This window comes from Neophocaena asiaeorientalis, unplaced genomic scaffold (genome assembly GCF_003031525.2).
Source record: "Neophocaena asiaeorientalis asiaeorientalis breed wild unplaced genomic scaffold, Neophocaena_asiaeorientalis_V1.1 scaffold256, whole genome shotgun sequence".
In the NCBI taxonomy this organism is placed as follows: Eukaryota; Metazoa; Chordata; class Mammalia; order Artiodactyla; family Phocoenidae; genus Neophocaena; species Neophocaena asiaeorientalis.
In genome coordinates, this window is record NW_020185324.1 from 6,796,463 (window position 1) to 6,821,790 (window position 25,328).

The window sequence follows — 25,328 nt, forward strand, 5'->3', positions numbered from 1 at the left end:
TGTTCTGAGAGGGTTTGCTGTCTGAGCTGTCGGATGCCAGGCAGTGTTGCTGCATCTGGAAGTGGGGTGGGGCCGGACTCCTTCCTGAGGCATGCATGCCTGCCCATGCTCCTTATCACCTTGGCATTCCCTGTGCCTGGCACACAGTAGGTGTTCAGTAGATGTTTGTGGAAGGAATCATGCTGTTCATAGACAGCAGGATTCAGTTTGTGTTTTCGCAACACTACTGCTGCCTACTTTTCTCCTTTGATCTGTATAATCTTTTCTTTCTAAGCTCCAGACAAACTAACCTCCCCTCTCCATCCCTGCAAACTTCCAAATATTTTCACCACGTAAAGTGTTCTTTCTCTCATCTGGCAAACTTCTGCATCTTCTCATAAGGCTTAACTCTGCCTCTTTCTAGGGAAGTCATTTCTGAGTAACTCAGGTGGAGTCAGGAACTCCTTCCTGTGTATAGTTTTGTACAGAAGTTTGTTCGGCCTCTAAACAGTGAGCTTGGAAGACAACCTTACCCCTTTCTGTGTCTCCAGTACTTTAGCCTGGTGTCCGGTGGTTTTGCGGACAGGATAGTTTGTAAGTTGTTATAGGAAAGCATGTCATGATGAGTAGAAGTGCACCTGACTAAGCCCTGTGCTGGGGATGTGGAATATTGTCCATTAACCTCTCAGCCGGCACCAGGCCTTTACATAGGTGCATGGATGAGAGTCTGTTTCAGAGCTGGTGCATAGGAACAACACCTTCTGTAAACTTGCAAAGTTAGAAAATTTATTCTTTTTTAAAATAATTAATTAATTAATTAATTTTTGGCTGCACTGGGTCTTCGTTGCTGCTGTGCGCTGGCGTTCTCTAGTTGCGGCGAGCGGGGGCTGCTCTTTGTTGCAGGGAATGGGCTACTCATTGCTGTAGCTTCTCTTGTTGCGGAGCACGGGCTCTAGGCGTGCAGGCTTCAGTAGTTGTGGCACGCAGGCTCAGTAGTTGTGGCTCACGGGCTGGGTTGCTCCGCAGCATGTGGGATCTTCCCGGACCAGGGATCGAAGCCCTGTCCCCTGCATTGGCAGGCGGATTCTTAACCACTGCGCCACCAGGGAAGTCCCTAGAAAATTCATTCTTTCTAGGAAGGACTCTGAGGAGGAGAGCAATATAATTAGGTCAGTGATTTAATGCCAGGAATAGAAGCTTGGGAGGAGGAGTAACTAGAGGCAGTTTTTCTTTTCAGGAGTCTGGGGAGAGATGAGGGGGTCTCCCTAACAGGGTGGTAGAAGGGAATGGTTAAGTAACTAGAAGAGTTTTTGCTGGAGGAGCTTACCTGCTATTTGGGAGAAATGACCACTGACCTTACCACCCAATAACTCAGCACTGATGCCCGCATCATCTTCTCTGCAGAGACTGCCCCAGCCATCATGGAGGTGGCCAAGGTGGAGAGTCCACTCAACCCCAGCTGTAAGATCATGACCTTCAGACCCTGCATGGAGGAATTCCGGGAGTTCAACAAATACCTCGCATACATGGAGTCTAAAGGAGCCCATCGAGCGGGTCTTGCAAAGGTGATTATCCTCAGATCCTTTAAGCCAGAAAATGATCACTTGGCCTTTCGGTTATGCTTAGTCTTCTTGATGTGGAAACTTGTTTCTTCCAAAGGAAGACATTTGCAAAATCTTTCTTCTTGTTAATCCATTAATGCAGTTAATGCAATGGGAAGCATTGATAGGGTTAAAGTAGAGGAGAGGAGGATATGGTGGCTGCTTGTTTGTTTACTTGTTATTTTTGTGACATTATTTTGATAAGATCACACTGGCTTCTACATCAAGAATGAATTTGAGGGGGAGGCAGAGCAGAAGCAGGGAGTCTTGTCACGGGTAGTTGTGATGTGCTCAGGGACATAAGGGTGGTCCCTAAGGCGCTGAGGACTGCATTGCAGGGTTGCCCCCATAAGCCCAGAGTTAGAGCTTTGAAAGAGAGATTGTCTAGATTTGAATTTAACCTGAGATAGGTGTATCTTTCTATAATGGAAATCTAGTTCAATTTAAAATTTTCCTCAAGAATAGATTTTATTGTTACTTGCTTTGTTTTGTTATTGTTCTAAATGTTAAGTTTATAATCTGGGTTTCTGTAGACTTGTTGGCATCACCACATAAATTCCTGAGCCCCAGCAGAGCCTTCTCTACTGTGGCTCGTCACGGGTTCTCCTTGGAACCCCATCTCCGTGGAAGGTCCAGTAGCACTGAAAGCGGACAGTAGCCTCAGAGAGAACTTGCAGAACTGCAGGGGTTGGTGTTCAAGTCCTCCTCCTGCATCTGGACGCAGCTGCTTGTAACCTTGGACTATTCTGACATCTCTGCCTTGAAGTCTGTTATTTGATATGTATGGTTCAGGTCACTCCTAGAAAAGGTTTAAAATTTGGGGATATTAAGTTGAGTGAAAGTTGATTAGGGGTGGGTGAGAGAAAAGGAAGGTAAAGGTTTATAGTGATTTCTCAGATGAACTATCCTTACTTAATCTTTTCATTAGGTTTGCTCTTAAGGATCTCATTTTTGGAACCTTAACATTTCTGGGTTGTCTTTGAGGAGGAAAAAAAGTCATGCTTAAGTTGAAGAGAATGATATTTCAGAATCACTTGACACACAGAATTTTGATCGTAAACTTAAAATGAACCAGTTAGCAAGGTTTTGAGCTTTATTGGGCAGAGGGGTGTTAGGGTGACTGTCTGTCCTCTTCTCTGGGCTCTGAATGCAGCCCTTTGTCCTGTTGTTCTCCCTCTTTTGTTGCCTGAAAACATATATCTTACTGTGTTCCACTGGGATTAGTGAATGTTCTGTGGTTGGGGGCACGTTTAGTAACCTTAGAAGAGGAAGCAGGCACTACCCTCACAAGGGAGCTGCAGGCACACAGAGGACACCTGTGCTGCCTTGGGTGTTCTCTGACAGAATGACGTTAATGAGAACGACAGTTAGTTTTCTGAATGTTGAACCAGACACACCTGAGTCCAGACTTTTTTTTTAAGTGAGACTCATTGACAAAGCTGGAGTTACTCATTTATTCAATCTTGTGGTAATTTCCTTTTACTTATACTAGGAATACAATAAACTGTTTTATTCCCAGTCATTTTTGTCATCTTTTACATCAAGTCACATGGACTCAGTTTCACCTGATTTCCTTCTTTTTCTGGAAGTTACAGCAATAGCCAATGTATAAAACTACACCAAATCAAATCAAATTGTAAAGATCAAAACTGCATTAATGTTGCTAGTTTACTTTGAGGGCTAGCCCTGGGGAACAGAACCACCTATGAAATTCTTTGTTGATGCGCCATTTAATGAATTGGTCTTAATTCATGATTTGAAGAAAGTGGTTGAGAAATTCCAACAGTAGTGACTTTGGCCTCAGATTACAGTCTGTCTTGCTTGATAACATTTTTTAAAAAATCAATCAATAAATTAATTAATTTTTGGCTGCGTTGGGTCTTCGTTGCTGTGCGCGGGCTTTCTCTGGTTGCCGTGAGCAGGGGCTGCTTTTCATTGTGGTGCGCAGGCGTCTCACTGCGGTGGCTTCTCTTGTTGCGGGGCATGAGCTCTAGGCACGTGGGCTCAGTAGTTGTGGCTCGCGGGCTGTAGAGCGCAGGCTCAGTAGCTGTGGTGCACGGGCTTAGTTGCTCCGCGGCATGTGGGATCTTCTCGGACTCTAGGGATCGAACCCGTGTCCCCTGCATTGGCAGGCGGATTCTTAACCACTGCGCCACCAGGGTAGTCTGGTTGATGACATTTTTTAGATTTATACTTTAGATTTAACTTTTTTTTTCCAGAGTGAGAGGTTTGACACCCTGACTTTTTGTCTAAAAAGTTGGTGGTCCAGGTGCGAAAGTGAAAAGTGACAGTGTCCTTAAATGTAAAACTTGTACTGTTTTTGTGGAGAAAGGTTATGATGAAGCATTATTATACGAGCAATGGCTAAATTCTTCGGCAGCAGTGTTCTGGACATAGCCTGTTCTGGGCCTGAGGTTATGGATAATACAGAGCTTCACAAGTAGCCTAGCGGGTGCAGATAGCTATCTGTGCCCAAAGGTGAAGAAAGAGTGTGAGAAGCACCGTCCTTCCTCCTCCTGCTTCTTTCTCAGTTGGTAGATGATAGTAATAGCAACGTAGTTCAGGATAAGTAGTGCAAATACAGATTGTAGCTGGACAATTTTTACTGGTATAGGGCCCAGGCTGGGGTCGGGGAAATGGTAATATGCTATGTGTTTATATATATATATATATATATATATATATATATATGTATAAATATATACAAATCAGATATGAAGAACAGTTGATTTTCTTTTATTACATCTTTTTAAATTAGGAAGAATGATGAGTATATATATATATATATATATATATATATATATATGTATAAATATATATAAAGTCCTAAGTATGTTGTGCTTACGATTCCTATGTAAGAAAATCTGATGTGTTAAGATTTAAAATTATAGTTAAAAAATAAGATTTTTGTTATACGTCTGAGCTTACAGATTTTTAAAGTTCTGTCTGAACATTTTAATTGAAGTGAATGAACACATGCACAAATTATTCTCAAAGGTAATATTTACAGTTTTGTAAATGTATTCCTTCTTTAACTTGAGAGAAGAAAATTTGGTTCAGAATTTTTTGGGGGTGAAAAACTGCCTTGTTTTTCACAACACAGGAAAATATTTAACTCTAAACATAATATTGATTTTGATTGTAGATATATTTCTAAACAGGAGCCTGAATAAATCTGTGTTTTATATTTTGGAATACTCACATTTATTTCTGATGAAGAAAAAGTTAGTATTTATAACACTCTTAAATACTGCCCTCTCCCCTTTCAATATGTGATCAAGACAATGTAGTATGTTTATCCATATCCATTTGGTGCGATTGTCCATATGCTTTTAAAATACTGAGTATGTATTTTTAGCTCATTTTAAGCTAACATACCTTGGAGAAAATAAAATGTATAATATTGCCATATTGCTGATGAAAATTAAATTAATTTTAGACTTGACTGCTCCCCCCACCTCTTTTTTGAATTAATAGAGTCGTTTATCAGGTGTATAACGTTGGCCAAGTCACTCCTTCCCCGACTCCAGTTTTTCTCATCTGATGACGCTTGACTTAAAGCTTTCACAAAAGCTAGTTGCAGGTGCAGTGTAGATAAAATGTGAAAGACAAAACCTGAAAACTCTTAGAAAACAAAATAGAATGTATTCATGCCCTAGAGTAGGAAAAAATATATTTTTTAAACAGAAGATCAAGGCAAAAAATGAAGAAATTGGATTATATTAAAGTTAAGAGCTTATATTTATCAAAATATAGTTTAGAAGGTTGAAGGGAAAGTTACAGGGTAAGAGAAGATATTTGATATATGTACCCACACATACATATAGATATTTGCAAATACACACACACACACATTCTTCTAAGAATAACCAGACTATATACAGAATCTCTATACATTAATAAGAAAAGGACTGACAGTGCCATAGTAAAATGAGCAAGAGGATTGAATAAGCACTATACGAAAGAGGATATCTGTAGGGTCAGTGAATATATGAAGAGATTTCTTTAGTTATCAGAAAATGCAAATAAAATCCACACTTGAGTACCATTACACACCTTCCAGAAAGACTAAAATTTAAACGATCAACAATGCAAAGTGATGATGAAGATGTGGAGCAACAGGAACTTTCACACATTGCTGGCGGGAGTATGAAATCGTACAACCACTTTGGCAAAAGTTTGGTAATAACGATTAAGTTTGATCTGTACATATCCTATGTCCCAGTAGTTTCACTGTGAGGAGGGTCTGTGCGTGTGTGTATTTGAGAACCGTGTGCCCACATGCAGCAGAAGATGCATACAGCAATATTAATAGTGCTGTTTGCAGTTGCCAATAATTAGAAAAAAAACAAGTGACCACCAAGTAGTCACCCCTATAAATAAATATTTATACGAAAGCGTACTAAGTAGGAATGAAAGTCAATGAACTTCAGTTACCTAGGTCATCATATTTGAATCTCACAAAAAAATTGAGTAAAATATAAAAGATAAAGAATGTATGTATAGGGGGCTTCCCTGGTGGCGTAGTGGTTGAGAGTCCGCCTGCCGATGCAGGGGACACGGGTTCGTGCCCCGGTCCGGGAAGATCCCACATGCCGCGGAGCGGCTGGGCCTGTGAGCCATGGCTGCTGAGCCTGCGCGTCTGGAGCCTGTGCTCCGCAATGGGAGAGGCCACAGCAGTGAGAGGCCTGCGTACTGCAAAAAAAAAAAAACAAAAAAAAGAATGTATGTATATATGGATGCTTATGTTTCTGTACATTTAAAAAACTGTTGTTAGGGTTTACACACAGACATGAAACTATAAAGCCCAGCAAGGAGATTAATAGCGTAAGTGCCATGATGGTGACCATGTTTTGAGTAAGAGGGGGATGTACTTGGAAAAGGGTACCAGGATCTCTGGGGTGCCAGAAGTATCTTACTTCTCACACCTGAGCAGTGGGTACTCTGGTGTTTGCTTTATAATAACTCACAAAGCTACATATTTGTGATTATACATTTTTTGTATGTGTGCTATCTATATTTTGCAGTTAAAATTTTAAAAGAAGTTTGTCTTTAAAAATTAGGATAACTTCTAAAGGTGGATAAATTCCAGGTATAAACCATGACCCAATTCATAACTTTGTTCCTTCTAATTTTTGATCATATGATTATGTATTTTTGGTTTTACTGTTGATGATCTTTCCACTGTTAGTAATTAAGTGTTGAAATGCTACGGGAAAACAGTGGTGTGCTGAGCTACTTCATACAGGCACATGAGAATTGAGAGTGCACATCTTTTCCAGCCCCATGTTCAGTGACATCCCATTGGTAAGCTCAAATTGGCCATGATGGGAGTAGTTACAACCATGGAAATAGGCAAACCCCACAAATCAGGGTTCCCCCACCTCCCCGGAAAGTTGTTGGTTAAACATTTACTTGCACACCACTCTGATTTGCCATATTGTGTGAGAGGTGTTTAAAGAAAAGATATCAACTAAACCAATACTTATTTTTCTCATGGTACTATAAACACCACTTGAACTCTAGCAAGTTGTTTTACTTTTGTGTGTCTCTCAACTGTACCTTTAAAACAGAGAGGTTAACAGTAGCCACTAAAAAATAAGTTAATACAAGTACAGTATTTTGTATAGTAAGTACTCAGTAAATTTTGCTGTTTTAAAAAAGTCATGTCAGTAAGGTGAATATTTGGGAGAATGCAAGCATTTCCTTTAATGTGAATCTTCACAGTTCTTTTACATATTTGTCATATAAATGCTGAGAAATTCTTCACTTGTATTCTGTTGGAATAGGAAAGCTAAGTAACTACCTGGAATGTTTTCCAAATAATACTTTATCATTTTACTTTTAGGTTATTCCTCCTAAGGAGTGGAAGCCAAGGCAGTGCTATGATGACATTGACAATTTGCTTATTCCAGCGCCAATTCAGCAGATGGTCACAGGGCAGTCAGGACTGTTCACTCAATACAACATCCAGAAAAAAGCCATGACAGTGAAGGAGTTCAGGCAGCTGGCCAACAGTGGCAAGTGAGTAGATTCAGTTTGCTATTTTTATTTCTTGCGAAGATATAGGTGAACGTGGTAAGTAACCAAGTAGATGGGAGCTTGTGGTGAAAAGCAGGAGGGAGTCCTCTGTACAATCTCTTTCAGTCCTCATTTAACGGTTACTGTTTTCTGTTTTTCAGGTGGTTGCCTGCCTACTTACTTTAGTTTACTGCTAGGGAAATTGTTCCTCGTCTTATCATCTCATTCATAATACTTGTAAATAGTTTTTTTCCTATCTTTTAGTTGCCATGAGTTTTTGATTCTACACTTGATTCATCTTTGTTAGGCAAATTTTCTTCTGTGTGTGACAATCTTTAAGTCTTTTTTTTTTTTTTTTAAAAAGCATTCCTCTTTTTTAAAAAAAATAATTATTTTTGGCTGCATTGGGTCTTTGTTGCTGCGCGTGGGCTTTCCCTAGTTGGCATTGAGTGGAGGGCTACTCTTCGTTGTGGTGCGCGGGCTTCTTATTGCAGTGGCTTCTCTTGTTGCAGAGCATGGGCTCCAACAACTTTCCGGGGAGGTGGGGGAACCCTGATTTGTGGTTTTTGCCTATTTCCATGGTGTAACTACTCCCGCACAGGCGCGCGGGCTTCAGTAGTTGTGGCACGTGGGCTCAGTAGTTGTGGCTCGCAGGCTCAGTAGTTGTGGCTCGCGGGCTCTAGAGTGCAGGCTCAGTGGTTGTGGCGCACGGGCTTAGTTGCTCCATGGCATGTGGGATCTTCCTGGAGCGCAGGGCTCGAACCCGTGTCCTCCACATTGGCAGGCGGATTCTTAACCACTGCGCCACCAGGGAAGTCCTGACAATGTTTAAGTCTTAAATGATAAGTTATATATATTAGAAGATGAGTAATTTAAAAAGAAAATCCTTGAATGACTTGAAGGGCCACCAGTATTGTGTTAGTCACCTGCTGCTGTCTAACGAATCACCCCAAACCTTAGTATCTTAAATCAATGAACATTTAACATCTCAGTTTCTTAAGGTCAGGAATCTGGGAGTGGCTCAGCCAGGTGGCTGTGGCTCAGGACCTCTCCTGAGGTTGCATTCAAGTTGGCTGGGGCTGCTGTCACCTGAAGGCTTGACTGTGACTAGAAGATTTTCTCCCAAGATTGCTCCCCTTAGGTGGCAGTTGGCTGGAGTCCTGAGTCCTTTGCCACATGAATTGCTCCTCGTGTTGTGGCAGCTGGCTTCTTCCAAAGCAAGTGATCCAGGAGTTACCAAGATGAAGACACAGTGTCTTTTCATGACCTGTTTCTTGACTGTCATTTCTGCCATATTCTATTTGTTATAAGCCAAATGCAGCCCATACTTAAGGGGAGGAGAATTAAGCTGTAAGTCTTGAAGGGAGGTGTATCAAAGAATTTGTGGATATATTTTAGAAACTATCACAGTTATGATTGTTATTAAATTGCCTCCCCCCACTGTTTTTTTTTTAAAGTTTCTGATATGGTGGTTAAGGCCTTAGATCAAAATATTAATCTGGAAAAAAAATACCCCCCCAAAACCAACCAACCAATCATCCAACCAAAAAACATCAGTGTCTAAATTCTCTGGATGGGTATTCATGAGATTAAGTCCTTTGGATAAATTTAGTTGATATTTTAAAAAAAATTTTATATTTGACATAGTAAGCACTTGATGGTACTTGAAGAATCTTTTTTCTGTGTGAAGTTCCTATTATGGAGCATTCTGGCTAATCCAAAGCAATTAGACATTTTATAATTAATTCAAGTCCCTCTTGAATTTTTTTTTAACATCTTTATTGGAGTATAATTGCTTTACAATGGTGTGTTAGTTTCTGCTTTATAACAATTGAGTTGTTTTTCATAGGCATTAGTAAAGCCTCGTCGTTTCAGATTTCATTGATTGAGAATGTGAAACTTATTTGGACTAGACTTGTTTGCTTTTATACTCTTTAAGAACTCTTTAATAAGTTCAATGCTAAAACAAGATTGCAGAAGCAATTTTATCCAACTTTTTCTTTTCCTAACCCAGTGTTAGAAAGATATTTTCTTTTCTTTTAACTTAATTCATTAATTAATTAATTTTTGGCTGCGTTGGGTCTTCGTTGTTGCACACGGGCTTTCTCTAGTTGTGGCAAGAAGGGGCTACTCTTTGTTGTGGTGTGGGCTTCTCATTGCGGTGGCTTCTTTGTTGTGGAGCATGGGCTCTAGGTGTGCGGGCTTCAGTACTTGTGGCATGTGGGCTCAATAGTTGTGACTCATGAGTTCTAGAGAGTAGGCTTAGTAGTTGTGGCACATGGGCTTAGTTGTCCATGGCATGTGGGATCTTCCTGGACCAGGACTCAAACCCGTGTCCCTGGCATTGGCAGGTGGATTCTTAACCATTGAGCCACCAGGGAAGTCCCTATCCAACTTTTTATAAGTACAAACTGTTTACCATATTCTGTTCTCCATTTTCTAGTGCCTATTTCCAGAGTCATTCTTAAAGTATTAAATAGCTTACAAAACCCCCCTCCAGGCCACGTGGGTCCCTGGGGGCATAGGAGGGAGGCCGGGGAGATCAGGAGAGGCAGGTGGGAGGGGCCCTCCGGGAGAAGCTGGAGAGGAACGGAGGGCAATTGCCCCGCCCACTCAGCCATGGGGAGCCTGCTGAACTCCCAGGCTGTTCCCCTGCTCTCCAAGGTGCCCCCCCTCCAACCCTACCAGCCGCATTGGCCCTGGGGGCATAGGAGGGAGGCCAGGGAGATCAGGAGAGGCAGGTGGGAAGGGCCCTCCCAGATCCCAGACCGGAGGTGCAGGAGAGGAGAGGAGGGCATTTGTCCCACCCACTCGAGCCCAGGAAGCCTGCTGGGCTCCCAGGTGAGGTCCCCTGCCCTCTGAGACCAGGGGTAGGGGGGCACGCCTGGGCCCCTTCTGTTCCTTGAGCCTAAGCCCCACTGCCCACAGCCCCCAGGGCCTTTTCCAGCCTTGTGGGTCCTGAACATTAGCCCCACCCACTGCCCAGATCTCACCCTTGCTTAGGCTCCCGCTCTCCACAGCCAAGGCCTTCCCCCGCCTCCTTTTTTTTTTTTCCTTTCCTTCCTCCTCTTTTTTACTGTTGTGGTGCTGATGTACCTTCTGGTTGTTGACTCGTCTATATTTTTATTTTTACATTCTTTCTAACATATCTATTAGTTTCCTAGTCTAATTTTATTTTTTACTTTGTTATTTTTCTCTCTCTCTTTTTTTTTTTGTGCCAGCCCATGCAGCTTGCAGGATCTTGATTTGCAAGCCTGGGGTCAGGGGGAAGCTCCTGCGGTGGGAGCTCTGAGTCCGAACCACTGGACTAACAGAGAACCTCAGACAGCAGGGCATATTCATCGAAGTGAGGTCTCACAGAGTTCCTCATCTCAGCAACCAAGACCCAGCTCTATCCAATAACCTACAAACTCCAGCGTTGGAAGGCTCAGGCCAAACAACCAGTAAAACAGGAACACAATCCCACTCATTAAAAAAAAAAAAAAAAAAGAGTTGAAAAAAAAATTTGCCAAAGAGAATGGAAGCACGGATTGAGAAAATACAAGAAATGTCTAACAAAGATCTAGAAGAACTAAAGAACAAAGAAACAGGTGAACAACACAGTAACTGAAATGAAAAATACACTAGAAGGAATCAATAACAGAATAACGGAAGCAGAAGGACGGATAAATGAACTGGAAGACAAAATGGTGGAAATAACTGCTGAGGAGCAGAATAAAGAAAAAAAGATAATTATTTTATTTTTAAAATTATTTATTTATTTATTTTTGGCTGCCTTCCTTCTTCATTGCAGTGGTTTCTCTTGTTACGGAGCATGGACTCCAGTAGTTGTGGCACGTGGGCTCAGTAGTTGTGGCTTGCGGGCTCTAAAGCACAGGCTCTGTAGTTGTGGCACACTGGCTTAGTTGCTCTGTGGCATGTGGGATCTTCCTAGACCAGGGATCGAACCTGTGTCCCCTGCATTGGCAGGCAGATTCTTAACTACTGTGCCACCAGGGAGGTCCCTCAAAAGCTTTTCAGACAAACAAAAGCTAAGAGAATTCAGCACCACCAAACCAGCTTTACAACAAATGCTAAAGAAACTTCTCTAAGCAGGAAACACAAGAGAAGAAAAAGACCCGCAAAAACAAACCCAAAACAATTAAGAAAATGGTAAGGAAACACTAACTTTAAATGACACAATAGACCAGGTAGATCTAATTGATATTTATAGAACATTCCACCCAAAAGTGGCAGAATACACTTTCTTCTCCAGTGCACATGGAACATTCTCCAGGATGGATCACATCTTGGGTCACATATCAAGCCTCCGAAAATTGAAGAAAATTGAAGTCGTGCATCTTTTCTGACCACAACACTATGAGACTGGAAATCAATTACAGGAAAAAAACTGTGAAAAACACAAATACATGGAAGCTGAACAGTGCGCTACTAAATAACCAAGAGATCACTGAACAAATCAAAGAAGAAATAAAAAAATACATAGAAACAAATGACAATGAAAGCATGATGACCCAAAACCTATGGGATGCAGCACAAGCAGTTCTAAGAGGGAAGTTTATAGCAATTCAATCTCACCTCAAGAAACAAGAAAAATCTCAAAACAATGAGGGGCTTCCCTGGTGGTGCAGTGGTTGAGAGTCCGCCTGCTGATGCAGGGGACACGGGTTCATGCCCCGGTCCAGGAAAATCCCACATGCTGCGGAGCGGCTGGGCCTGTGAGCCATGGCCTCTGAGCCTGCGCGTCCAGAGCCTATGCTCCGCAACAGGAGAGGCCACAACAGTGAGAGGCCCACGTACCACAAAAAACCCCAAAAAACAAAAAGCTACAATGAGGTATCACCTCATGCCAGTCAGAATGGCCATTATCAAAAAAGCGAGCAACAATAATTGCGGGAAAGGGTATGGTGAAAAGGGAACCCTCCTGCACTGCTGGTGGGAATGTAAATTGATATAACCACTATGGAAAACAGTATGGAGGTTCCTTAATAAACAAAAAATAGAACTGCCATTTGACCCAGCAATCCCACTACTGGGCATATACCCTGAGAAAACCATAATTCAAAAAGAGACATGCACCACAATGTTCATTGCAGCACTATTTACAATAGCCAGGATATGGAACCAACCTAAATGTCCATTGACAGATGAATGGATAAAGAAGATGTGACACATATATACAATGGAATATTACTCAGCCATAAAAAGAAACGAAATTGAGTTATTTGTAGTGAGGTGGATGGACCTAGAGCTTTTCATACAGAGTGAAGTAAGTCAGGAAGAGAAAAACAAATACCGTATGCTAATGCATATTATGGAATCTTAAAAAAAAAAGGTACTGATGAACCTAGTTGCAGGGCAGGAATAAAGAGGTAGACATAGAGAATGGCCTTGATGACATGGGGTGGGAGGGTGAAGCTGGGGCGAAGTGAGAGTTGCATCGACATATATACACTATGGAATGAAAAATAGTTGGCTGGTGGGAAGCAGCTGCATAGCACAGGGAGATCAGCTTGGTGCTTTGCGATGACCTAGAGGGCTCGGATAGGGAGGATGGGAGAGAGGCTCAAAAGGGAGGGGATTTGGGGACATGTGTATGCACATGGCTGATTCGCTTTGTTGTGCAACAGAAACTAACATGGTATTGTGAAGCAATTATACTCCAATAAAAATCCATTTAAAAAAAGTATTAAATAGCTTAGTTCATTTAGTAGAACCTCTACTTGATTACTTTGATATTTCAAGAGACTGTACTTGGAAATAATCAGATAATACTAGAAAATGTTGGTTAATATCCTTAAAAATCATCATAATTATTATGAGAAAGTTCTGTGGGGTTTCAAAGGAAGGTAAACCTTCTGTGGTAGTTAATTGGAATGGTGTAATTTCATTTCATAGGTGCTACTGAGATGGATTTTGAAGGAAGGCCAGAAACGTTACAAAACTAATGCATGCTTATTTAAAAATTCAAACATTATAGAAATGCGTAATTTCAACTCCCAGAGACAATCATTGTTAATAATACATGGTGATTCAAAATATTGATGAGTACAGAGTCTCAAAGTCCTGTGTTCTCTTGTCACGGAGAAACTTTGATTATCATCTCTAGCCCATTTGATTATCGTAGCATGGTGTCAGTTTTCTATTTAGAGGGAATTTATCTTAAATTCATATCTCTGTTTTTTATTCTGGTGGCTTAGTTGTAGATTGACTCTTCCTGAAGGTAGCTGTTCAGGTGACAGTCTCTGTTTTGTGTTCCACTGTGTACCCAGTGCTTGGTACAGTATCTGGGACATGGTAGGTGCTGTTTCAATATATGTTGATTGAAAAAATAAATAGTGTCATGAAGCTAAAATATACTTGAAGTAGTATAAATTATTAAACAGATTTTAAAGATTTACTTATTAACAGAATATACATTTCTTGATATTCTGAAGTTCAAAGATAATTTAAAAAATAGTGGACTCTAGGGACTTCCCTGGTGGTCCAGTGGTTAAGAATCCATGCTTCCAATTCAGGGGGCTCAGGTTCCATCCCTGGTCGGGGAACTAAGATCCCACATGCCACGTGGAGCGGTCAAAAAAAAAAAAAAATAGTGGACTCTTTTTTTTCGTTACAAAATATAACTATCATGAGAAATTGTCTGAAAGATTATTTCCAGATTAAATGTTATTTCTTTCAAAGTTGATGTATCTTTTGAGTTGCATTAATTTCACTATAATTGTTGTAACGTTGTTACCTTTTTGTTTTTTTGTACGCGGGCCTCTCACTGTTGTGGCCTCTTCTGTTGCGGAGCACAGGCTCCGGACGCGCAGGCTCAGAGGCCATGGCTCACGGGCCCAGCCGCTCCGCGGCATGTGGGATCTTCCCAGACCGGGGCACGAACCCGTGTCCCCTGCATCAGCAGGCGGACCCTCAACCACTGCACCACCAGGGAAGCCCCTGTTGTTACCTTTGAAATTTATATTTTTATATTTTCTCTGTGAGTTTCATATGATAATTTATTTCAAATGCCAGTGAAATGTGTTTTAAGCCTCAAGCCAAGGCTCTACTTGTCCACTCACAGCTACACTAGGATCACATGGTCTTCATAACAGTTATGGAATGGTCCTAAGATGGGACTAATTTTCATGGTAGGCAAGAGGCATTTTTCTGGTCTTTCTGTTCATCTGTTCTCCTTCAGTACATGCTCTTGCATAGGTACACAGTACATAATGTGCTTGGTGGTAGAGAGGATAACACGCTCATTTGGTTAATAACATAACTTAGTCCAAAGAAAATCTGGAGACCTCCAACATATCTTTACTATAAAAGTTTGTGGAGGTGAGTAATACGCTGCTTCCCATCGCTTACATGGTTGATCTGTACTTTCTTCTAGGCATGGAGCTAAGTGCTTTACAGAATTATCTGATGGAGTCTTCACAACAGCTCAATTGTTATTATCCGTTTTATACAGGAGTAACTGAGGTCCAGAGAGATTCAGTCTCCTGTCCTGGGTTATGTAGCTTATAAATGGCAAAGCCTGGATTTAGATCCAAGCAGTCTGGTTCTGGAGCCCTGTCTCTTAACAACTGTGCTATAGTGAATGAAAGGTTCTGGGTAAGAAGTGTGGTTGAATCAGTTTTGAGCAAGTTGATGCTGGATTTGTGGAATAGGTGTGATTGTTTGGCAGTCCATTAGGGATGGAAACTGTAGCCAGGTTTCATTAGAATCAGGTACCAAGTAAGTGAACTGGTCCCTTTTTCCAAGTTTAGTATCAGTGTTTGTTTCAAATATTCAGGGATTTTAGACTTTAACCTCAACAGCTAATACCCAACTATAGCTTTCTCTCTTAGAGTTATGGGTTGCTAAAAATTGATCCTGACTGGGTGAGTATATGGTGATAGATTCTTTAGGTCTTCTCATAGTGAAAGACAGTTTAGGCTTTCAATTTCTAAAATCTAAGAAGTTTCTTTAGAAGTCATAATAAGTAGCATCTTTGCTACCTTTTATTGTCACCTGACTCTGACCTCTGGTTAGCTTGTTTAGCTTGTGCCTGGAATGTCTGTTACTATTGGAACCCTCTAATCAAAGCATTAGAATGAAGTGGAGTGGATTCTTTCACGCCCATCCTTTTTATTTTTGGTTGCCCTGTGAGATTAAATCTATAAATTACTCTTTATTTCAAATCCAGTTGTTAAATTGTTTGGCATTCTCACTTATTGCTTAGATAACCAGTTTGGCATCCCCAGTGTAGTAGATGTAGATGTTGCTTGTTCAATAATTCTTCAATCTAAAATGTCCAGTAGGCTTGATAGGGATTGCTGCTTCTGCTAAACACCATTTTCACTACATGTGTTCCATTGCTTTCTCAGTTTGTTGATTTCTTTGCTAATTTTTTTTTTCCCTGTAGAAACATTGTTTTTTTTTTTTTGGTAATAAGATTATTGTTCAAAATCCAAATAATACAGAGAAGTGCCTTTCTGTAATTCCTATGTAAGAGATAACCATTAGTATTAATAGTTTAGAGTATATTTCTTTCTGGCCATTTAATGTACAGTTACAGATCTTTTTTTTTGCGGTACGCGGGCCTCTCACTGTTGTGGCCTCTCCCGTTGCGGAGCACAGGCTCCAGACGCGCAGGCTCAGAGGCCATGGCTCACAGGCCCAGCCGCTCCGCGGCACGTGGGATCTTCCCAGACCGGGGCACGAACCCGTGTCCCCTGCATCGGCAGGCGGACTCTCAACCACTGCGCCACCAGGGAAGCCCTACAGATCTTTTTTTTAAGTAAATAGGATCATAGTATATTTACTGTCCTGTAATCTGCTTTATTCACTGTGGAAAGATTTTAATGTCAATATACAGAAAGATCTGCCTTATTTTGTGTTCTTTTATTTAACATAGTCCTAGTTGCTGGACGTAAGCTTGAGGTTTCAGTTAATGCTGCAGCAACATCCTGGGTCATATATCATTGTATACATCTCTATGTTGTTGAGATGAATTTCTTGAGTTGAATTTTAGGGTCAAAGGGACATTTTGTTTTTTTTTGTTTTTTGCGGTACGCGGGCGTCTCACTGTTGTGGCCTCTCCCGTTGCGGAGCACAGGCTCCGGACGCGCAGACTCAGCAGCCATGGCTCACGGGTCCAGCCGCTCCGCGGCATGTGGGATCTTCCCGGATCGGGGCACGAACCCGTGTTCCCTGCATCGGCAGGCGGACTCTCAACCATTGCGCCACCAGGGAAGCCCAAAGGGATATTTTTTAAGGCTATTGAAAAATTATGCTCTGGTACCAGTATATACCCCGACTCCAGCTGTGTAAGAGAAGTTTCATTCTTTACCACCATTTATATTTTAAGCATTTGCCAATCTGATAGGTGTAAAATATCTTATTTTAGTTTTACTTTCTTGGATTTTTAGTGAGATTGTCCTGTGTCAATTTTTCTATAGAAAAATATAAGAAATTTTAAGTGAATTACATATAATTAATAATAAATATTAAATTATATATAACAAATTACATATATTCTAAGTTATATGTTTTGTCTTTGTAAGTCTTTTGTTATATGTTTGTCTTTTACACGTAAATCTCTAAAATGTCCTAGTATAGTATAATTGGTTAAAGATTTTAGAAAACATTTTGAAAGCTAAAATAATATTAAGTAGTTTTCTATTGTTGATACTTTCATAAAAATATTTTTCTTATTCATCAAAAAATGAGGTTTCATATAGTTATTTAGGAATCTTAGAGTCTTCAGAGATCTATGATAAACACGTTTATATATTTACTTGTCAGATTTGACAACATGAGCTGCTGCAGTGTTTTCATTTTGATAGAATTTTGTTTAGAAAGTGATTTAAATCAGATGGGTAAGGAAAATCTTAAAATTGTCTTACTGTTTTTTGCTTTGTTTCATCTCCCTTTTCCAGGTATTGTACTCCGAGATACTTGGATTATGAAGATTTGGAGCGCAAGTACTGGAAGAACTTAACCTTCGTGGCACCTATCTATGGTGCAGACATTAATGGGAGCATATATGATGAGGTATATTTCTATTACAGTGGGTTTTGTAAAGCATCATTTCATATTACTATTTTTCTTACCGTTTTCAGTGGTCGAGAAGTAGTCATTTGTTGTGCTTTGTGTGACCCATAATTCTTCACAGGACAAGAGGAAATAAAGACACATCAGTATGATTTCTGCTGCTTCTGTTTTTCACATTGAAACCAGCTAATTGTACAAATATGTGAGCCTGTTCAACAGTAATATAGTATGTGGTTATCTGGCTGATCTTCAAATCACACTCAAAACTTTTAAAAGCAAAGCACATTATAAAAATACCTGGAAAACATGGAATATTATTCATAATAGTACCATCTTAAGGCAAAAGCAGTATTGTAATATGTATTCTTCCTGTAGTTTTCCCCTAATCATTTGAAAAAGTTATATTAAACATGCTTATAGGACTTCCCTGGTGGCACAGTGGTTAAGAATCTGCCTGCCAATGTAGGGGACACGGGTTCGAGCCCTGGTCTGGGAAGATCCCACATGCCGTGGAGCAACTGAGCCCATGCGCCACAACTACTGAGCCTGTGCTTTAGAGCCTGCGAGCCACAACTACTGGGCCAGTGTGCTGCAACTACTGAAGCCTGCGCACCTAGGGCCCGTGCTCCACAACAAGAGAAGCCACCACAATGAGAAGCCCAAGCACCGCAACAAAGAGTAGCCCCCGCTTGCTGCAACTAGAGAAACCCTGCGTGCAGCAACAAAGATCCAACACAACCAAAAATGAATGAATGAATGAATAAATGAATGTATAAAGCAAAAACAAAACAAAACATGCTTACATTCTCTTTTTTATCTCCCCGACACAAATTGTGAGAATTTTTTCTTTTTTAAAAGTACAGGGGCTTCCCTGGTGGCGCAGTGGTTGAGAGTCTGCCTGCCGATGCAGGGGACACGGGTTCGTGCCCCGGTCCGGGAAGATCCCACATGCCGCATAGCGGCTGGGCCCGTGAGCCATGGCCGTTGAGCCTGCGCGTCCGGAGTCTGTGCTCCGCAAAAAAAAAAAGAAAAAAAAAAGTACATATTACAGTTTTTCCAGTTATTTTTCATGAGGGCATAATCTGCTTGATGTAATCTAATCCTTCTTGCCTCCCCTGATACTACTTGAAATCCTATTTTTTTTAAAAAATCTTTTCTTTTTGAAACCTTTTATTCCCTCTCCCATTGTTTTATTTAGAGAAATTTCTTGCCTACCAAAAAGTTGAAGTGATGCAGTGAACACCTGGATGCCCTCACGTGGATTCACTAGTTGTTAATATTTGCCACATTTGCTTTTTGTTTCTCTATCACTCTGTCTGTGTCTCTGTCTCTCTGTCTTTATGCTGTAACATTTGAAAGTAAGTTGCAGACATCATGATAATTCACCCTTAATTATTTCAGCATGTTTCTTTCAGTTATAAGGCAATTTAACGTTTATATAATGTCATCTAATATAGAAACCATACTCAAAGATCCCTGATTTTCCCAGTAATGTTCTTTATAACCTGCTTTGAAGGTTATATGAAGGATCCCACCAGGGATTTCCCTTTAAAGTTAATACGTGTGCTATAGGGTAATATTTAGAGGCTAGTTGAATATCCTGTTCCCAATAGCCTTTCACCCAGTGAATTTGCCTCCATTGATAATCCTTGACTGAGTCAATTATTGTACTATTTTTAAGCTGTTTATATTTTGAAATATAAAACAAGCTGGAAAGTGGATAAAACATAAACTTAGAGCTTCATGAATTATTGTAAGGTGAATACCTATGTACCATCCCTGACATCAAGGAGAACATTACGGGCACCCTAGATTTCCCCTATCTGTCCCCTTTACCTATTATAGTCTCCTACTTTTCCTCCAAAGGAGTGGTTATAAGGGTATACACATGGGTAGTTTTAGAACAAAACTATTTTCCACTTTACACCTTTCTATACCAGTGTTTGCTGCTTCCATTGCCCCACAGCCTCCCTGACATTAGACATTCTAAAATTAAATGGGAGTATGTAGCAGGTTCTTGTGGTTTTAAATAACATCATGATTTTTTTTCTTTTATGTTCATTGGCTGTTTGGATTTCCTCTTTATCAAAATGCCTGTTCAAGCCTCTTGTACGTTTTTCTTTTTTGTCATGCTTTTCTTATTGAGTTACAGTTCGTTACAATACATTTCTGGATATGAGGTAGTGGCACAGTTTTAGTTTTTCTATATGGATCTTCAGTTGTTGAACACTGTTATTGAAAGGACCATTCTTATTTTTGAAAATGGGCCGGGTATTAGATGATACTATGGAATTACTGTTGTCCTATTAGACGTGATGATGACATGGTGGCTATATATATTTTTCCTTGTCGACTGACAATACACACTGAAAAATATATAGGTGAAATAACATGCAGTCTGGGATTTGTTTTGTTTTGTTTTTTAAATTAATTAATTAATTTTTTTGGCCGCGCTGTGTGGCTTGCAGCATCCTAGTTCCCCAGTCAGGGATTGAACCCCGGCCACGGCAGTGAAAGCACCGAGTCTTAACTATTGGACCACCAGGGAATTCCCCTGGGATTTGTTTTTTTTTGTTTTTTGTTTTTTTTGTGGTATGCGGGCCCCTCACTGCTGTGGCCCCTCCCATTGCGGAGCACAGGCTCTGGACGCCCAGGCCCAGCGGCCACGGCTCACAGGCCCAGCCGCTCCGCAGCATGCGGGATCCTCCCGGACCGGGACACGAACCCGTGTCCCCTGCATGGGCAGAAGGACTCTCAACCACTGTGCCACCAGGGAGGCCCGGATTTGTTTTTAAAATACCTCAGGAAATAAAGTGGTATGACTTTCGTTGAATAAAGATTGGCAAAATATTGTTAAATGAAGCTAGATGATGGATACATGATGTTTAGAATATGTGTATGTTTGAAATACTAAAAATAAAAGTTAAAGAAAGGGAAAACATCCTTTCTCTTCCCCCTTTCATATTTTCACTAGTGTAAGTAACCTCTCTGTTGAGAATTTTTGTTTAAGTTTGTACATGCTCATGTAGAAAAATTGAAAAATAGAGAAAAAATGAAGAAAAAAGTTACTCATAAGCTTGTCAAACAAACATAATCTCTTTATGATTTCCTTTTGGCCATTTATTTATTTAATTTTGGGTATCCTATTTTATTAGCATTTAAATTTCACCAAGAGTTCAATCATATGCTAGCCATATGTTCAGACTTTTGAAATAAAGACAAAATGGGCAAACAGCTTTAAGGGTGCAATGTATTTAACACTGCACAATATATTGACTAACTAGACAATCTAAGGGGTGGTGTAACTATACACTTAGGAGCACCAAGTGTAGGAACAAGTCCTGGGATTGGAGGAAAAACCCGCCATTCAGGACTGAACAGACGTCCTTGGCTGCTGACACAATCTCCCCTTGACTTCAGACTTGAGACAAACCGAGCAAGTCTATCAGCATACAAAACCCACTGATTTCAGGACAAACAGTAACAGGATAGACTGGCCAGGGCCAATTCAGATTGTGGGGATAGTCTGAAGCATGCAGGGCTGGCTGCAGGCTGGAAATGTTGCAGTTGAAGTCCAGGATCGGCAGATGAGAGCAGCCACCTTCTAAAAATCGCTGATTTCTATACAACTTCCCAAGATGCTTTTCCCAAACAGGGTGGCCTTTTATTTTATGTCAGTGTGTGTATGTCAGTGTGTGTATGTATATGTATGCATGTGCTTGTATGTGTGAGTGCGTTTCCCCATCTCAAATGCTGAGAGATTTTAACAGTTTTTTTTGCTTTAGAAGCATTTTCAATATTGGTCTCCAGAGGATCATTATAGTGTATTCTAACCCCAGCCAGTTTTAGAGTGTACCTTGTATTAAGTCTTTGCTTTTTTGTTTTTTTTTTTGGTATTTCAATTCCAAGTATATTCTTTTTTTTTTAATTGAAATATAGTTGATTTACAATGTTGTGTTACTTTCTGCTGAACAGCCGAGTGATTCCTTTATACTCCAAGTATATTCTTTAAGTTTGACATGTTATGGTTACTTATGTTTAGGAAAATGAGTGCCATTAGTAGCGAAGCTTCCTTACAGAAGATGGCACCTTGTCTTATTAAAACAGCTTCTCTGGGATTTCCATTGAAATGGGTGAGGCCAAGCAAATATGGTTGGTATTTTCAGCTGGGGCCCAGCAAAGTTAAAGTGTTTTCTCAAAGTTACGAGGCTAGTAGACTGGCTGCCAGGTGCCCTTATTCCCCACACGTTTTAAGGAAGTAATTATGTATAGTCAGTCTCACAGTTGTGGAAATGTGTACAACTAGGTCTGAGTCACCTACAAATTTCCCCTGAGTTGATGGTTTATTTTGTGCCTTCTCTGTGGTTTCGTCCCTGTGGTATCCTGGCAAGTTTGCAGGTTTCTAAAAGGAAGACTGAGCTGAGGAATCATCTGGATTTTGGGCTGAGAGGTTACACGTCTCAGGGCTCAAAAATAAAATAAAATGCAATCCAAGATTTTTTTCTGACCATACCTTGGGATCATTGAGCTCTTTGTTCCTTTTTTTTTTTTTTTTAATGCTGTACGCGGGCCTCTCACCTCTGTGGCCTCTCCCATTGCGGAGCACAGGCTGCGGACGCGCAGGCTCAGCGGCCACGGCTCACAGGCCCAGCCGCTCCGCAGCATGCGGGATCCTCCTGGACCGGGCCACGAACCCGTGTCCCCTGCATCGGCAGGCGGACTCCCAACCACTGCACCACCAGGGAAGCCCCCTCTTTGTTCCTTTTTGCAAATATAATTAAGAGGTAGAAGCATCATACGATTTTCAGAACAGTCAACATAAAACTGCCCTGAACTGGCTTTACACATTTGATTGTTAAAATAACATAATTGTTGACAGCACAGCTAAGGGTGATGGACATTGGTTTGCAGTGCTTATCAATTTACCGCTTGTGTTTGAAAACCAGTTACACAATGGCATTGCTTCAAGGGAACATTGACTTTAGACTTCAGATTTGAGTAACTTCAGTTATTAAAATCCAATGAACAAAATCTGCTGGTTTGTAAACATGCAGTTTTTAAAAATTCTCATTATTTACAGGTTTTGGAGCCAGGAATCTGTCATTTTGGTTTGACCTACAAGGCACAGTACTTTATGGAATTTTTGTAGGAGCATTTAGTAGCTCAAGAACTGAGCTGACGTTTTCAATGCTTTTGTATCATAAAGACAGACATATGAGAGATGTTGTAAACTGCTACTGGTAAATGAAACCAGTCACACTCAAGACAACTAAATTCAAGCAAATGAAAAATAACTTGTATTTGCCCCCTTGAGGTAGCTGGAGAGTAACAAGAGAAAGAATGCATTAAGGAGAGTGATGAAGAGTGAGTGCAGTAATAACTTGTAACTGTCAGGAACATTTGAAATTATCACAATGAATGTGCACTGAATAAAAGCCCGTGTATTGTTTTGCTCTTCACTATTGTATTTTTGCATTGTTTAACTGCTCAGCTCAGTTTAGATTGAATTGGAAATTGGTTTGTTATGGTTCACGGCATTATTTTGAAAGGGATTATAGTCATCAAATTGTAGTTCAATTCCCCCCACCCCACCAATTTCTAGTTATGGCTTTTTCCTTTAATGTTAAAAGAAGTGTTGAAAAACCATAACCTTTTCTTGGTGGGGATGGGAGTTCTTGGAGAGGATGTGGGGGAGGTAAGAGAAACAGTTGGTGCAGGGTGCAAAGATGAATAAAGACCCTGGTTCTCAATAATTCACAGGCTTGAGGGGCAAAGGGGCAGTAGGATGTAATGAGCTTGGCTGTAAAGGCAAGTGTGGGGTTCCAGGGAGCCCAGAGCAGAGGCACTTATAGTAGCTTGGTGTCGAAGGAAGACTTTTTGTTGGAGGCGTGGCATCTGAGATTGGCCTAGAGGAGCAAGTTCAAGTCAGGTAAAGGGAGGAGAGAGAAGAATGGGGATGAAACTAGGTAAATTTGAGGGTAAGACTGCACTTAATAGTCTTTGTATTTTTACTGAATTTGGAGGCTTTTTGGTGAACCTGATCTTGAGGAGGGTGAGGCAGACCTGGAATAGTGGCTATGGGGTGGGAGGGAGAGAGATCAGCCTGGCCGGTGATGGGGCTGTGAGGGCCCCTTCTGCTCAGATGTTTGTCTTGCAGCGCCAGGCAAGTCTGTTAAGGGGCAAAAAGAGGTGCCATTGCAGTGTTGATCCAGGCTTGGGTACAACACAGGAATTAGGAGTGAGAGTGTTCATGAAGGCCTACTTGAGGACAATCAGCCTTGATAGTAAAAGGAGTAAGTAGGGCCTGGAGATTCCAGGGAATGAGTCTTGGCCCCTCTTTCATTCGACTGCTGCTTTCAGAGCTTGATTTCCTTAGGATATACTTAAACATCTCAGTCAACACCATGGGCAGCAGACTGTGGCAGCAGTATCAGTAACATGATTTAAGCAAGTTACAAGTTTTTAAACCAAAATACCCAGACTTTCAAAGGCATGACATGACAAAGCCCAGTCTTTGGGTGTATGCTGCAAAGCCTGGCTTGGCAGCCAGATTCTGCCTATTGCTTGTCTTTGTAAATAAAGTTTAATTGGAGCATAGCCCTATTGTTCATCTACATCTTATATGTGCCTGGCTTTTTTGCACTACAGTGGGAGAGTTGAGTAGTTGTGACAGAGATTGTATGGCCCACACAAGCTAACATATTTACTGTCTTGCCCTTTGCAGAAAAAGTTTGCCAACCTCTAATATAGAGGCACAATTATTTGCTCTTGGGGAAGGGTGCTCAAAACCTTTTTTGAGATACAGATGAAATTCTGAATGTTTTTTGGAGAATGAGATTGACTATGTTGATACCTTGAAATGAAATTTGGTGATGTCAGGGACCTTCTGTAAGTAAAGAAGGTCCTGAATTTAGAAATAGAGCCACCTGTATTCTTGGGTGGCCTTAGGTGATTCCTTGGAAACAGTAATAGAAGCATAAGAGTCCTAAGATCTGAAACTTTTTTTTTTTTGGTTGTGTTTTACTAAGGGCTGGTCCACTGATAAAGAAAGTTTTAATTAAGGAATTCCCTGGTGGTCCAGTGGTTAGGACTCCACCCTTTCACTGCCAAGGGCCTGGGTTCAATCCCTGGTCAGGGAACTGAGATCCCGCAAGCTGTGCAGCACGGCCAAAAAAAAAAAAGGAGAAAGCTTTAATTAGCCTTTGCTAACTGTACATTTAAAAAATAAGTCCTCTGATAAAAGAAACATGGGAGTTACTTCAGGAAACAAACACACAAAAAGAAGACAGATAAAGAGAAAAGATGAACAGGTAGAAAAAAGCAATATAACTGTGTGGGATGATTCAGTTTGACTAAGGGACATGAAAATAAACACGTATCTGCAGGGAAAAAAGGAGGTAGAACATTTCTGGGATAGCCAATAGCCATGCTTCCACAGACCTTTGAAGACAGAGTGAATCTCTTTGTTCTGTGTGTGAGAGCTAAGAATTGGCATCAACATTTTTTACTTACACTAGGACAGTGACATTAAGTCATTCAGGCTTGTGTTCTGTGCTCTTTGTGGCTGCATTTCTAACAATACCTATCATGTATATAGTGGGGAGCCTTTTAATGATGATAATGGTTCATTAAATTGAGGTTTAAAAATGAAGTCTCACATGCTTTCCTTAAGCTGGCTGTTACCTTCTTGATAACACTGTTTTC

At 40.8% G+C, this 25,328-nt stretch overlaps 1 protein-coding gene across 3 annotated transcripts in view; it reads left to right on the plus strand.

Moving 5' to 3' along the window:
* KDM4C (lysine demethylase 4C) overlaps positions 1–25,328 on the plus strand; it is a 400,986-nt gene that overhangs the window by 37,741 nt on the left and 337,917 nt on the right. For all 3 annotated transcript variants that reach the window (XM_024734254.1, XM_024734252.1, XM_024734253.1), the window contains exons 2-4: positions 1,384–1,544; positions 7,429–7,604; positions 17,510–17,624. In XM_024734254.1, coding sequence (XP_024590022.1) covers positions 1,401–1,544; positions 7,429–7,604; positions 17,510–17,624 — 435 coding nt within the window. In that variant the 5' untranslated portion in view covers positions 1,384–1,400. The remainder of the gene's footprint in view (positions 1–1,383; positions 1,545–7,428; positions 7,605–17,509; positions 17,625–25,328) is intronic.